The sequence below is a fragment of the Varanus komodoensis genome, unplaced genomic scaffold, assembly GCF_004798865.1.
Source record: "Varanus komodoensis strain SLA01 unplaced genomic scaffold, ASM479886v1 scaffold11, whole genome shotgun sequence".
NCBI lineage: Eukaryota > Metazoa > Chordata > Lepidosauria > Squamata > Varanidae > Varanus > Varanus komodoensis.
Window position 1 is genome coordinate 22,127,490 of NW_025335317.1, and position 16,828 is coordinate 22,144,317.

At 41.0% G+C, this 16,828-nt stretch overlaps 1 protein-coding gene across 1 annotated transcript in view; it reads left to right on the forward strand.

The window, feature by feature from the left end:
• Nucleotides 1–16,828, forward strand: part of PCDH15 (protocadherin related 15) — a 405,567-nt gene that overhangs the window by 90,335 nt on the left and 298,404 nt on the right. Inside the window, exon 5 of the mRNA XM_044420577.1 lies at nt 6,846–7,006. Coding sequence (XP_044276512.1) covers nt 6,846–7,006 — 161 coding nt within the window. The remainder of the gene's footprint in view (nt 1–6,845; nt 7,007–16,828) is intronic.

Here is a 16,828-nt window from a genome sequence, read left to right on the forward strand (position 1 = left end):
TGCTCCAGTTTGTTCCTGCACCCATCACAGCTTCCAGCTGCCCCAGGTACTTGTGCCTTTCTGCCCTGGTCTTGCTGGTCCCAGATGTGGCTCCCCTCCTGGTACCTGACAGGTGAACCAGTTTATGGACTGTGCTGCCTTTCTTTGTGATAATGGACTGTGCAGTTCCACACTCCCTGCATTGACCTCAGACTGTCGCCCCATTCTTGTCTCCAATCCCCACCTAGCACCAGCACCCAGGCCCCGGCATTCTGTCCATCCGTGCCTGCCTCCCGTGCCCCAGCCTCCTGAATAGCTGGCTACCAATCTTTTAATTCCATCCTCTGGCCTTGGTTTATCATGGCTGAATCCGTACCTGACACAGGCAAGTTCTGAAGACACACTGCACCCTAAAAGTACCCGCAGCCTTCCCTGTGCAGTCGAGCTCTCTATGGCAGCAGTAGGTGCCACTTCTTTCTAGGGCAGGCGGCAGCAGAGGTTGTGACAGGAACAGCCAACCTGTTGATGTTCACATCAGTTGCTTTCTCTTCTTTAATCACAAAAAAGTGTTATCTTTGCCTTCTAAAGCACCTTATTGCACCACTCTTAAATCCCAAGACTTTCCCAGTGAGCATTGCTCATCCACCTCAACTCCCCATTCACTTGTCCAAGAGTCCTTTGCTCTCAAATAATTACTCAGCTTTTGGCATTGTGTTTTGTATATTACCATCTGTGAGTCATTCACTCCAGTTCTGGGTTCTTCAGCAACCAAAGCTTTCTCTTCATGAGACACTTAACCCTGAGGCTTACTGAGGCTTCTTCTTCTGCTTCCTTTTAATTCTTCCTTCAGGAGAATTAAAATATCCCTCACACAAGCCCCCCCCCCCCGAAATTCTTCCCCTCTCCCTTTCTATAGGTACCTGTATGTTCCATTGCACAACACAATGGGCTCTGTGGTATAGAATGGAATTGAGAATAGAATTCCATTCTATAGAATAGAGATTTACACTAACCTTCTGCAGCATGTAATGGCAGCATCCAGGAAAATAGCTGACTGTCCTTACTCTAAAAATGCTGCAGAAATGGCTAGAAAACATGGGAGAGTGTCTGGGCAATCACACCATGGTTGAAAGGACCCACAAATGTTTGTGAGTGAAGAAATGCAAATGCACAAGGAGAGAAGTCCCAAGTGCCAGTGGGACCCCTTTGGCCTGGACAAAAAGCAATATACTTCCTTTTGTGCTATGTAGGTCTGCTTTAACTCTTCACTGCCTTTTTTCTGCCTCTTCTTTCCCCTCTGTGTGACAATTTTGCCTGCACCACTCCCTCTGCTCCAGATTTCCCTCCCTTACTTCACACATTTTTGAGCAACAAAAATAACACTCCCTCAGCTATAGAAATTCACAGAGGATTCCAAGATTTACTGCATCTTCGTTTGGTTAAACAAAAGGAGGATGTGTTCTTTAAATTGGGTCTCACACAACACATACTTCTGCAAAGTGCAACCCATTCGTATGAAGTCAGTGGAACATGAGGTTTCTGCATGCAACTGGGTGTGGATTGGCTTAAGGGGTTAATTTAACTAGCTGGATGTACCCTGAAGAATGTCATGTCAAGTGTGTGGAACTGGACGGCCAGCATAAGCCACCTTCCATACAGCCATTGACTCACAATATTAAAAGATGATTGCGTACTACATTGCAGTGTGTTTCACTGAGGGCAGCCCACCCCACAAATTTGTAAATGGTATAAAACCAACAATATAGTGTGGCATTATAGTATGCTACTCTCTCTATTCATCCTGCAGCATGGAATAACAACACCAGACAACATGTGCAGGGGCATTATGAAATATTCTCACAACCTGCTGTTGGGGTACATAGCCGCTGTCCAGGTCTCAATGTTTTTCTAAACCATTCTAAAGCACGAAGCACACCAAATGAATCTCTGAGCATCCACAGATTGTTGAATCCAATATAGTATTCGGCTTCAGAAACTCTCCTTATGAGCACACCTGGGCCCCATCCCTTTGTGAAGGGCCTTCCGAGAATGAGCACACCGCCTTTTTGCATGCCAGTCCTCTAATCAGGCAGCCTTCCTCCGCTGTCAACGCATCAGGGACTGCAGAGCGTGGACTGCCTCGTCTGTGTCCCTGCTCGAAGTCCCCTCCCGCCAACTGTACATCTTGGTTATTCAGAGACTGCTTGCCTACCTGGGGACTCTGGCCTTGGGAGAAATGTCTCTGCTTCTTATCTCAGTGTCACAGGATGGACATTTCCAGGCCCCTAGTCTCCCCTTCCCCTTCTGATCAGCCCTTGAGAACATGCACTCAAAGCAGCCATCTTTCTCATTCCCACTGATTTTCTGGGATGGAATGGAAAACTGGGATGGAAAGGAGGAATGGAATGGCCTGTTTTGGAAGAGCTGGCTGGCCGTCTAGCCAGAATGCTGACCTGCAGAACAGTGAGCTTGTAATAATACAATAACGTTGGGCTCTCACTCCTCCTTCTCTGGATTGTGAATATTTATGAAACGCAATTTCAGAAATATTTACTGGTTTGTTTATGCAGTACTGTCAGTTCTTCTGATGCTGTTTCTTCCTTTTTGGATGCCAAATCTCATGTTCTTGTCCATGCAGGAAAGAGGGATGAATGAGCTCAATGCTCCTCCCTTGACCATTGCAGAAACAAGTCACGCAGGGGATGCCAGTGATTTGAGTTTGCATGTTGGACAAGCCATTCTCTCTCTCGCTCGCTCGCTCGCTCGCTGTCTCTCTCTCTCTCTCTCACTGTTTGTGTGTGTGTTTAATCATTATGTTCTTATTGCATCATGTGGACCCAGTCGTGAAATACCACCATGTCTTGTTTCAGGCACAAAAACTGCAACAAGAAATGATAGTCCATTGTATAGTGTCTGCTTACATTTATTGTCCATCACAACATCCTTACCCAAGAGCTCCATCTTCCCATTCCCAGTGAAAAGACAACACAGAGTCCTGTGGAAAGAACAACAATGAAAGGGGCTGCACCTGACAGCCAATCTTTACTACCCATGACATTCTAGCAACACAGACTTTTTTCCTATTGGTTGAACTCAGTGCTCATCACCCTGTTTACTTTTTGAAACTGGGGAAAAGTGGGAAGAAAGGAGAAGGAGGGATTTGCAGCAAAACTTTATTTTGATGTAAAATAAGAGCCTTTGGGGACTGGATTGGCTAGGAAATGTTGAAGAGATGGAGGTACAATTAGGAGGACGAAGAAGCAGAACCCATTTCAAACCTCAGTGGACCAATCAGTAAGAGGCAGCTGAGGTCAATGGGAGACAATAGAGTAAAGAAAGGAATTTGGCGTGTGGTCCTTGCTGGCAAAAATGGGAGGATGCAGGAGGCAGAGCAGAAAGCAACAAAGAAAGCTGAGGTTTATAACTGTCAAGGAAAACATGCTAAGTTGCCACCAATCATAACAATCCTTTCTCCTTTCTCATTGTGATATGTGGACCTGTCCAGTGTCTCTGCCTTTTACCTCTTGCCTGCTTCAAATTGGGGATGTCCACTGGATTCAGCAGAGGCCTCAACCAATTCATCCGTTCAGACAATTTCTGGTCCTTTCCAAGGGTTTCCTGCAAAGTGATCAGAACTGGAACTGGACACTATGCAAGGATCCTTTTGTGGCTTTGGAGAGGCAGCCATTGTCAGAATCAGTGGTTTTTGCTTTCTTTCCCTCAGTCTGATGAAGCGGGGGGGGGCGAGGGGGCAAGCGGTTCTGGTGACTGACAAATCCATTTCTAGCACATTTGGTATGGACTCCCCAAACACTGTGCAGTGGAGGAGGGCAAGTATAATACCATGAGCGCGCCATTTCCCCAATACCACCAGGCATAATTATGTGAAACGTACCTTAGACTGTAGTATTTCAAGCTATCACATCAAATTCCATCTAGTTTCTCAAAAGACTAATACGTCATCAGCAGTTCTGAAAAACAAAACAAAACAAGTGTATTCCACAAAAACCAGAAAACATTTTTCTGGTATTTTGCAGCTGAGATAGATAAATAATCTTCCCTACATGACTGCTATGTGCGCATTTTCCAAATTTTGACTCAGGTTCACTACCTGAGTTGAAGGAGACTACCTCTGAATTTCTGAGCAGAATCAGCCCATTTTCTAAGTGGATGAATCAGGATCTACAGTAAGTCTAAGTCAACTTGTGATTGGTGCACATTTTGGGTTCAAATTATGGCTCCTTTTATTTATTTAATTATTTAAAACATTTCATGCCGCCCCATTATAAAGTAGTTGCCAGCCAAGGATCAGGAGCCTTGCAAAAGAGAATGTGCCCTGCTTATTTGGTACATCTAGGCTGCATTTAGTGTAGAAAATGTCACTCCTTGCAGCATAAAAATCTGATCTGTCTTTTCAGATGCATTGTGAGTATGTTATCAAGTTGACATTTTAGCCTAAGTAAAACACCAAGCTCAAAACACCGAAAAAATAGGATCTGGATACAAAAGGAATATAAAAGGATACTTACTAGAAGCCAACATATGGACTTAAATTTGAAAGTCTAATAAAAATGTCATTAGGATAGATTAAAGTGCAGCTCAAAACATTATAGTTAAGTGTGTTGTTCATCATATCTACCCTGTGAACTAGAACCATTTCAGCCAAATCCCAAACCAAATAAGGCTGCTTTGTAAAGAAGATGTCACCACCAAAGTGCCGTTCCTGCAGAGCAGACAAAACTAGATTCTGAACCTTTCCAAAGTTCTGATGGTCATTTGGATTTGGGGAGGACACAGAAGCCATTTTCAAGCATTATACGTCTGAATAAACACTTGAGGAGGAGGACTGTGCTAGCCCATCCCTCCTTGTGCTTTTTTAATCACCTTTTATTCATGAAGTTCAACTTTTCAAAGAGGACAGTCTTCTGTATCCATGGTCTTTCTTCTGTGGAGTCAAGAAGATGCAGGTGGCTCTTCTCTACAGGATATCACTCTCCACAAGTGGGGCCAGAGCCTAGCATTTTATGTCATTGCAGTCCATGGCATCTTGAATAGGGCTAATGACTCAGGATGTGTCTGCAAAAATATATACATTTTTATGCAAGTGTTCTATATACCAAAATAGGGCAGAGAGGGGGAAAAAAGGGAAAAAGTGGGGCAGGGGAGGAAAGAACAGAAAAGGAAAAAGCCAGGGTGAGCGGTTGTGGTGAAAGAGTGGTAACTGACAGTTCTAGTATCTAATAACACTTATTTTATTTTCCTGTGTTCTCTAATCCTGGGAGGGACATCGAAGTAATATATTACAGGGCTGTTCTAACGCTTGGTGCTGGTTGCTGGTTCTTTCTACCAGGAGGAGGAATGTTAAAAGAGATTTAGAAGAGTCCTTGAGAATGGGGCAGTGGTGGCATCTGCTGCTTGCAAGAAAAATCCTGGATGTTCAGATCTATCTGTCTCTGCCACTGGACCCTTTACATTTGTCATCTAATCCTGCCCAATTGCACTTTTGTTGCCAACTGAGCGGAAAACACAGAAGCCCAAAGTGTTTTATTCATCCTCTCTCCATGACTGCTGAGCCTAGCCTTCTGAAAGTTTACAGGCTTCCTTTCCAGAGTAACCTCTGGGGTGGCTATTTGCATGCAAATTTCCCACCAATGAAAGTGCATGTGTGGTGATGGTGAGAAATCACTTCACTCCTCCAAAATTTGAAGAATTCCCTTCCATCGAAACCACTGTACCTCACCTTGTGTGAGTAGTGACATTTTCTGCTTGTGCAAAGGCACCATTGAATTCAACTCACCAAATGTAGTAATCCAGCATGATAGTATCAGTCCTCAGAAGTAAAGAAGACTTTACGTTCAATATATCAATAGAAGCAAGTTTTACTAATGTAATTGCAGCCATTTTCCCCTCCTTAGTTTCATCGGGACTGCCGCACATGAGGAGATAATTTTTAACCTTTTTCTCTTTAACCCTGATACTAACAAAATGCCCTACTGGGTTTTTTCCCCTAAGGCTAATAATCAAATCCAGGTGTTGGTCAAGTAGGGAGGGCAACTTGCATTTAGGTTGTGGCTAAGGAGGGAAGACTCGATTCCCTGAAAGCTGCATACTAGTCCAGTTTGGCCCTCAGTGGTGAGAGTACAAAGCACCTATTCTCCTGAGCTAATGGTGTAAATTGTTGCTAGTTGCGAAGTCGTGCCCGACCCTTCACGACCCCATGGACAACACTCCTCCAGGCCTTCCTGTCCTCCACCATCCCCCAGAGTCCACCTAAGCTCACACCGACTGCTTCAGTGACTCCATCCAGCCACCTCATCCTTTGCTGTCCCCTTCTTTTGCCATCAAAATGGTGTAAATGCATATAAGCTATGATGAACTTAATAAACTATGATGGACTTAATGAACATGTGGTGGCAGCCTTGATATTGACATAAACCATGAAAAAAGTTTGAGCTAGATTGTATTTTTGGGACTGCTCTTTCATAATGTTGGTGGCTTCAGAGCTATCCATTTATATTCAAGGCAGCATAAGCTTCTTTTGTTGGATGCATAGCCATAATTATGGAACAAATACCTCCTTCCTTCTGTCTCTTTCTTTTCTACCTTGTTAGAAACTTTATTCTGATAAATTCAACATGTGGCTCTGTTGTGACTATTCTTGTTTGTTTATTCTTAACTTGAGATAATAGATCACAGTTTGGAGTGTTTTTGAACAGCTATCATCATAATTAGCAAATATGGCATGTAGCAATTGCTTAGCATATGAACAGAACTGTGATTGCCTTTTGAAAAGCTTTGTTGTTCTTTCATAGCACAAAACAGGTCTCTCAAATGGGTAACATGACACACAATTGTTTTTGTTTCAGGTACTATCCTGGTAGACAGCATGCTGATCAAAGGTACAGCGGGAGGACCTGATCCCACCATAGAACTAACATTGAAGGACAACGTAGACTATTGGGTTATCTTAGATCCAATCAATCAGAGACTTTATCTAAATAGTACCGGACGTATTCTGGACAGAGATGTAAGTTGGTTTCCTCAATATTTCTTTTGTATCAAGTTATTTCTTTTGTATTGGTCACCTCAATATTTCTTTTGTATCAAGTTTTAAATGTCAATAGATAATAAGTATACACATGACTAATTGAAAAAAGAAAGCTGCAATTAGAAGAATGTTTGTTTACACAAAATCCCTTATACAAAACTCAGCTAAGTGAGTTTAAGTTGCAGCATAAGGATCACTGTCAAAACCTGAAAAAGAAAAGGGCTACTAGCATGCCTTATAGTCTTTCAGTATAGTACTTGTAATAATTACAGATCTTGTTTAGAACAAGGATTTTAGAATGAACATATATTGGTATGCATTTGGCTATTCAGACTGATATAAGTTGCGTAGATCTTCTGTTTTTTCATCTGTAACTGAGTTTGAAATGTTAAGTGAATAGCAGTTTTTTTATTTCCATTTTGTTATGTTTAATAACAATGTGTTATTACATTGTTATTAATGTAACAAGAATGGGCTTAATAATATTGTTATTAATGTAACAAGAAATAATATTGTCATTAATGTAACAGTAACAAGAAAGACCACCATCGAAAAGTGAGACCATGTAAGCCTGAAGTGGCTGTACTTGAGACACGGAGGACTGTCAGTGGTTAACCACCTGCACAATTGTTTTCCTACAATTCAGTTCTGCACATCCTACGAACCCCAAGCTGAACGTAGCCTATTGTTTAATAAATCTGGTTTTGCTCTGTGCTGGGGGCTGCAAAAACAGGGGAACAAGGCCAAATTTGCCAGTCGGCTGTGTGTGCCTTGCCCTAGATAGAATAAAATGTCCTCAGTGTAAATGGGTCAATTATGTTTGACTTCAGTGGGAGACTGATCAAAATGTGTTTCATTAGCTAACCATCATGTAGAACCATTGTAATTCAGCTTGCCTGTTTGTGGCAGGTTTCTGCGAATGCCTGTAATATAAATTTTTTTTAGCTATATTGGGATTACAAATGCAAATTGTGTGAATATATCTTCAGAGCTATGTAAATTAAGGATGATGCCAAAGTTCAGAAATACCTGCTCAGGAATATAAATTGGTCCAAGACATAATTCATGCTTCAGTTACGAGGCAAGCTCGATTTTGCAAAGGGGGATTGCTCTCCAAACTGGTGAACCTTCTTCCCCACCCTTGTAACTGGGAGGCTGTCGTGGCAACATTTGGCTGTCAGTGGGGCTTGGAGGATTTGCCCTGGGGACTCCTGCCAATAGGATTGGAAGGATACAAGGAGAGGGAAAACTGTGCTCATTGTTTTTCTAAAGGATTAAACAATCTGGGCAGGAGACCCATTTCTGTGTGCTCCAAGGATACATTAGATCAGTGGTGGCGAACCTATGGCACGCGTGCTGCAGCAGGCACGCAGAGCCCTCTCTGTCGGTACACGAGCCAAGTCACCGCAGCATCACCCAGCAGCCGAGCATCAGGTAACAGCACACATAGGGGCCATGCGCATGCGCGGAAAGGAGTAGTGGTGCCTGGTGATGACATCGTGAGCCACATCTCATTAGCCATGACTCGTCCGAGCTTTGGCCACTGCCAAGGAGATTTGCTTGAAAAACCTCAGTATTCAGGTTTTATTGCAGTGTTGGCACTTTGCGATAAACAAGTGGGTTTTGGGTTGCAGTTTGGGCACTCGGTCTCTAAAAGGTTCACCGTCACTGTGTTAGATCCTAGTTCTGCCTGCACGTGGCTGGTTCTCTTCTTTGGTGTCTGTCTTCCTGCTCTGCCTTGTGCATGGGGTGGGGAAGGGACTTAGTGTGGGCTTCCTAACTTTCTCTATTTGTCCTCCCCTCTCTTTTTCTCTTTGTCTAGTGGCAAGTCATGGTTCCCATGTACGGAAACTGCAAAGCAGAAAAAGAGAGAGTGCCATTCTTTCACTCCACCCTTGCCTCCGCCACCTCTGCCCCTTCTCTTTCAGGCCCTCTCTGTCTCCTCCGTTTTCCCCAGTCTTTGTTTCGTCCTTTCCTTCCCCTTCGTCCCTTGCCCAGAATAAGGGATGTAGAACTGTGTTTTTGTTCACAAAACCTGCAGCATGCCCTGTTGGATGCTCCAACTGCGACTGCAAGTGGGAGCACAGGCCCCCTTAAAATGTTTGGAAACTGCTGGACACACACCTGTGTTCAATTTGTCCAACTTTCTCAGTTTGCTTTTGTGCCTAATTTTGTACAAATGTCCCCTGTAAACTGGATTGGTCCACTTTCACTGATGGAGGAAAGTCGCACAGATTCAAACATCTGCACAGAATAAGGTGATAACAGCTCAGACAGCTGGTGGTGGTACTGTAGGATCTATGATACAAACATTTACCTCCTGTGTCTCACCATTGAGTCTAGCTAGGACGGGCTCTTGCAATGCTGCAAGCTTTACTTGGCAAAAGCCCAGGGTAATTCCTAGCTATACTACATACTATTATCATTATTTATTTATTTTTCTATAGCATGAAATAGCCAAAGCTCTCTGGGTGGTGTACAACAGTAGCTATACAACCAGCAATACTGCAACAGAGATAAGTGTGTCTATTGCTGACCTGACTTGTAGGGACATCGAGTTTCTTTCAGCCTGGGGCTGAATTCTATTTTAGGAAAGTTGTCTGGCTGGGTGGGCCAAACATATCAGCACTGTTTAGTTTAAAGCACTTACTACCAGTGACCAAGCCTTAAAAAGAAGCATTGCAACATTTTGGAGGAAAATGCACAACAGCTTAGAAACTGCTATAGAAATGGGGAAAGGGTCTGCAGGCCTCAGAGGAGCTCCATGAGGGAACTGTGGCCCCAGGCTGGTTGTATTTGGCCCCTGCACCTGGGATGCTGCCACCTGGCTTCGTTGAATAATTACTGCAACCTTTATAGGAGCCAGTGACACAACCCACTATTGCCAGGCGTTGGGCATGGGGTGGGAGAGAAGCAATCAGTCCAAACTTGCAACACAGGCTTCCCCACACATGCTTATTCTCCCACTCCATACATACAAATTCATTTGCCATGAAAGAAACCTTAATATGCTAATTTTGAAATTAGATTTCTGAAATTACAACAGAAACCATACTGGGGTTTTTATATCATGGCCACAATTACTCCGCTCCTTGTGATTTAACAACCAGCCTTGAAGAAGCAACTACAAAGTTTGCGGGCTGTTTTGTAATATTTGGTCGGTCCTACGAAATATATTTTCCTGCTAATGTTTTATTCTTTATTCTAATGGACTAATGTGACTGCAAACCTTTTAGGAATAGATTAGTTCACTTCAAAGCTTTATTTTTCTAGCCTTTTGCATTCTAAATGCATGAAATTTCTTCCACATACCATTTCTCTTGCAATTTCACACTCAATACTTAAAATAGGTGGCATGTACAATCCTACATGTGTTTAGACAGAAGGCAAGTTTCACAACTTTTAGCATTGCCCAGCCAACCTCGCTGGGAGTTGAAGCACCTTTTTTGGTCTAATAAAGGGGTGTTGTTGTTGCCTAATAAAATTGGGTCCATAACAATTTTTCCATGATATTAGAAAACTTCAGTTTTTATGAGGGCAAGCTCACAAAAACTTTCTTCAGCTTTTGCTGCAGTCATTGCTACACATGCTTCAATGAACATGAGTTGCAGTGGTTCTTGCTTGCATGTTCACTTTGTTATTGCCCCACTTAGATAACGTGTTCACTTTGTTATTTCCCCTCCGTGGTTCTCCTGCCCTGCATAGGATGGCCATACTGGGAGAATTATGGGCATCAGGACTGAACTGCGTCCTTTGGGAAGCCCCAAACCATCTGTCTCATACTATAGGTTCCAATTTAACTAGATTTAGTTCAGTTCAAAATTTATTGTACCAGAAAGACCATAACAAATACATTAAATGTATATGATAGAGAACAAAATGAAGAATTTCAAACAATAGAAAATAGATTAAAATATACTATGCACAGAAATTCTTCTTTAACTTAACTCTGACTCTCCAATTCTTTTTTCCTGACCTTTTTTTGCTGCCAAAGCAAACAAAGCAGTTTTATGCATCACATAACTATTAATATTACTTAAAAGAAAAAGAACTGTTTCTGCCAAGACATTCCTGTATCCATATGATAACAAGGGTTTCAGGAATCTCTCTCTGGGGTCAGTATATAGAAGACAGTTTAGCATGTAATGAATGATGCTTTCAACTTGATATAAACCTCAAATAATCTGCATTCAGAAGGCATCTTATATTGCCTATCCAAACTGTGGTTGGCATAACTTCAAATCACAACTCAAGGCATTTCTTAAAGAGGATAGTCTCAGACTATCCAAGACCAAAACAAAAAACCCAGATACCTATAATGTTCTGTTTTCCAAAGAGGAAACGCCTGACTTTAGAGTTTTTAATTAATTGAAGGTCCTTTCTAGAGTATATCCAAAATAACCAATCCTTAAATTGTGTCTTATCCAGAGTAAAAAGGGTATTCAAATCAGAAATACAGAGCACTGACTTTCAGATATACTTTTCATCCATTTCCAAATGGCACAAAGCTGGGAGACATTTGTTAGGGAGAAGGAGCAATTTGTTGAAGATACCACAATTGAGCACAGTCTATTCTTGTGCTGATTGATGGCCATTCTGTTTCTGTATGCCAAAAGGCTGCAAGAGTTGTGGGACAAAAACAGTTTACAAAAGAAGTTATTCTACCCTGTTTCCATAACATTTCTGGTAGCATTGTCAGTCCCTCAAATTTCAGCCCCATAAATGATCTGAGTGATCACGTTAGTATAATAAACCTTCAGCATAGGTTCAATCAGCTGCCCAGCTTTGTTATAATAAAACTTCATGAATGCTGCAGTGGTTTTCTGTTTCTTCAGTTTTACTGCCATCCTATGCTGTTTCCATGAGAGCAACTCATTCAATGGATGCCTAAATATCTAAATGAGTATGTTTGTTCAATAACATGTCCAGTTTTGCACCACATGTACTTAGCACCAAAAACCATAATCTTAGAGTAATTTTTGACAGGTCATGTTACAGTAAATACTGGATTCTGCTAGAAGATTCTTCAAGCCCAAGCAGGAGAGTGAAAATAATACCAAATCATCTGCATATATCAAAGTTTTTCTTCCTATTCATAATTACCAGAGAAGGAGAATTTACTTGTGCTCGTTATTGCACAATATCATTGCCATAAATATTATGAAGAGATATCCTTGTTTTACTCCCCAAGTTGTTTTAAATGCTTCAGTTAGAGAACGATTTAGCCTCATTTCTATGTTGGTATATATGTATATATGTATTTATTTATTTATTTATTTAAACATTTCTATGCCGCCCCTTGCCGAAGCCTCGGGGCGGCTTACAACACAATAAAATACAATAAAATACAAAAATAACAATATAAAATTAACAATATAAAATAAATAACAATGTAAAAGAAGTCGCCCTGGCCAGATATCCGTCATATATTACGATCAGTCTTAGAACTTTGTAACCTTTGCCATGATCTGTTTCTGTTAATAAATTTGAAAGCAAATGAAAAATCAGTAAAAGCTGCATAAAGATAATTCTTAATATTCTTAGTATATTTCCTAATTATGTAAATTAATGTAAAACATTAGCCTATGGTGCTGTAGCGATTTCTAAAACCAGCTGGTTCTTCATTTATAATTTCATTTGTATGTAGCCAGTCTAATAGTTTTTGAAGATATTGTGAATGCATCTTTGAGGAACTATCCAGCATACGAATAGACTGGTAATTTTGTTGATCGTTCCCACCACTTTTCTTATACATTGGAAAGATAACGCTTTCCATCTAGGAGGCATTAATCCAGTAGAGTTTATTTTGGTGAATAAACTACCTAGAATTGGTTTCTACAATTCTGAATATTCTGTATACAGCTCAGGGAGAAACATGTCTATGTTTCTTTGGTTGTAAACAAGTGATGAATGTCTTTATCTTGCCACAAGTAACTGGTTACCTTTCTGGTAAACTAGAAAGATACTGTGACACATGGTATCTAGGAATTTGAATGCAGAACACAGGAGTTTGGTCTAAATAAGGTTGACAAGTAATGGAATCAGCAAAGTTTAACCAGCAGCAGATTTTAAGATTTTTTATGAACCCAAGATGGACATCATATCCCCTCTGAAATACAAATTTATAAAGCAAAGACTTAGACTCAACTTATTTACAGCAACCCTATTTGCATTTTGGGATTTCATTCCCAAATGGAAAAAGTCCAGTCTGTTTTTGTTAGGAAGTTGCTGGGCTTTCCCCTCTGTGCAGGGTGCACTCACTCATCTGGAAGCAGGCACTCGATCTGTTGAGTGTAAAGCATGGGTTGAAGCCTTTAAATGGTGGCTACAGTTACACTTCCTAGCAGCTCCTGGTAAGTACGTTTCTCTACTGTTTTCAGATATATATGTTATCTGATGGAGGAAAGAAATGGACAGGAAGCTACATAGGCTAGGTTTCTCTGCAGGAGTCCTGGGCAGCTGTGGGCTGGAGAAGTTCCAATTTCTTGTTCAAAGATAAATAGGCCAGGACCTGCAATATTAGAGAACTGCTGCTAGGAAAATGTGTTCCTCACTATTTCATCTTAACAGTAATAATTGCTACAATAATGGATTTACTCCAGCTCCGTATCTGTACACACTAACCATCCCAAAGTACAGAAGAGCATTTGCTTTTGCCTATTTTAATGTGCTTCTATCAGCACTATTAAAAGAATGATTTAATAAGGCCCTGATCAATGAACAGGCTTGTTCCTGTGGTGCTGGAGCAGTAGAAACAATGGAACATGTTCTCTTATATTGCTGCGTTTATAGGGAATGCGGAGAAAAATTGATTAAACCATTAATAAAAGTTCTTTATGGGAATAATTCTTCCACTCTAGTATCTATGTGTTTAAGGGATTTATCCTCTTAAACTACTGGAAATGTTGCCAATTTTTAATGAATGCAATGCAGATTAGGAAATATGTGGTCACCTGTTTAAGTGAAAACATTGTATGAATTGTATTTGCATTAACTATGTTTTAATTTTTCTGCTCCTATTTTATTTATTTTTTAATCTTCCTGGTCTGTGACTCTAAAATAATAATAGTTACCATAGCTGGGCACCAAAGATATTAGAGAAATAATTCACTCAGGTTGAACCTGGAATTACAACAACTTGAGTACAAGTTACCTCATTTCGACCTCTGGAAACAATTTTCCCAGAAATTACCTTCCTCGTATGTTCTGATGCAGGTTTTGTTCCTGCCACTGCATTATTGTATATTTTACTTTTTTACTGTAAGCAGCTTCTTACAATCTGACCTTCATTAATAAGTGTTCCAAAGGGTTGCTTGGAATAATTCTGATGGAATTCCCTTAATTTCCTAGACAGGTTATTCTTTGCTGTTCTGCATTTGGCATCAAACCAGCCAGAATGAAATGCTGATTTGACAGAGTTGTCTATAGATCTTTAAAGTGTTTGGAGTCTTTAAAATAAAACACTGAAGATTTTGAATAATTCATATAATAAAACCAAGTAACAAACTCATGAAGGATGTTTCAGGATAAGGCTTCATGCACTAATTTCTCCCAATATGAGGCAACATTCACTTTAAAGGCAACTGTTGTTAAACATAGTGAACCTCCACGCTCTCTCAAAACACAATGTCTCTAGCAACAACCCCCTAACTGTATCTATTTAGGCAGCAAAGGAGACAATTACAAAGACATGGAACAGTTCTTCTTCCTTTTTCTCCTTTAGGTGCTGCCTAGATTTTGTTAAATTTACCTCTTTTTCTTCTAGAGAATGGACTGGGGGAGCAATTCACTGCTCAGAATGTTTGATGTTCTGTTCTAATCATTGCCTATAACTGCCACCAAATGATGGGGTTCCATAAATATCCTCAAGTATGGTCTACAATTCAGTCTCACATTTGTTTTCCTTACTATAATAGGGTTGCTTGGGTAAGTTCCTCAGAACTTTGGGCCCTGTGTAAAATGTATTCTCTCTCCATATGCTTTGGGTTCTTCCACACATTTTTCCTCTACGAGTTAACATAAATAATCAACTTGTCTGTATGGGCATTTGTGAAGGGTTTCTTTGTTTGTAAAGAAATATACACACAGCTAGGGTATTGTCCAGGGGCTGCGGGTGGTGCAGTGGTTTAAACTGCTGAGCTGCTGGGCTGGTTGATTGAAAGGTCAACAGTTTGAATCCACACACAGGGTGAGCTCCTGTGCTTTGTCCAAGCTCCTGCCAACCTTGTGGTTCAAAAGTATATAAATGCAAGTAGATAAAAAGGTACCACTTTGGTGGGAAGGTAACAGTGTTCCATGCACTTTGGTGTTTAGTCTTGCCGGCCACATGACCACGGAAACTGTCTGTGAACAAATGCTGGCTCCCTTGGCTAGGAAACAGAGATGGCACAGTCCCCAAGAGTCAGACATGACTGGACTTTAAACCTTTACCTCACGGTCTTTTCCACAGAAATGCTCCACTTACAAAATATACTAAATGGACTCTTTGGCATCAAGAGGTTAAAATCAGAAGATGCAGACAGTTTGTCCATTCAAATGGACCATTCCATTGTCACTGGGAAAGTGGATGCAATTTGGAATGTGAAACTGGTTTGAAGAGGCAGGCTGCCCTCTTCTCGCTCATGATGAGCCCATAACAGGCATATGTTGCTTCAATTTCTTTATAAAAAGGACTGTCTGTACTCACAGTATTGTCTTCCTCATCCAGTAATTAGTTTCTCCTTTTCCCTGTGTTTTCATGCTTCACCTCACTCTCAACCCTTCACGTCCCATTCAGAGAAGATCTTCTTCCACTCCCAAACAGTTACGTGAATCTCTTTGGATACTTTAGCTTTCCCTGTGAATTCATCTCTTTGGTGAAAATCAAAACACATATTTTCCATTCTGCTACATGGTAGTAAATGAGCAGGAACATTCAGGTGATACAGCCGTAACGTAGTCCATACAATCTTAATCTGTGCAGAAGCAGCTGTGATTTGAATGTACACACCATAGCCAGAGAGACCACTGAGTAAATCAAGAGGGTTTCTTCCCTCTGGCCAAGCCTGCAGTTTCTTTCTGCTGCCAATCATTGAAAGAAATGAATTCATTTCTTTGCCCATTTTCACATTTGGGGGCTCCAGGGCATGCCTTGTATTCTTAGGTGCATCTGATCTGGTAAAGCCCTAAAGCACCTACATTTTGAAGTGAACAGCCATGTACCTGATTCTTTTCTTTTATTAACTTATTTTTAAAAGAACCTCATTGAAGGTTTTAAAAAGACAGCTTTATAAGGACCCACTGCTCATTTTTAAATCAAGAGTGGATCAATGCATTTCTGTTTGATTTCAACATAGTGAGCTTCTTATTTAGAGGCAGAGAGAGAGAGAGGGAGAAAGCAAACATCCTCAGTAAATTTAAAGAAGCATTTGGGCAGGATTAACTGAAGTGGAATTAAATGATCGTACAACAAAGGCATTTTTCATCAACATGTAATTTTTATCCTCCAAAAACATGTGTTATAAGAGGACTGGGGCCTTTTATGGATGGGTAGCTTGTCAGCACATAGGAAGGAGATAGGAGGAATACATTGTTTGTTCTTGCAGAGGAGGAAAAAAAGAAGTAGGGTCCTGCAGTGATCTGTACTGGACTAGTGCTATTAACTTTATGTTTGTATGTATTTGTTAGATTTCTATCCCCCCCAGGATGTTAGCCAGTATGTTCACTTTCATAACAGTGCTGCAAGTGGAGCAAGATGGCCAGCGTTCTAGAGGGCACCAAATTATTCAGGGTGGCGCTAATACAAGTGCACTTTGAAGAGCT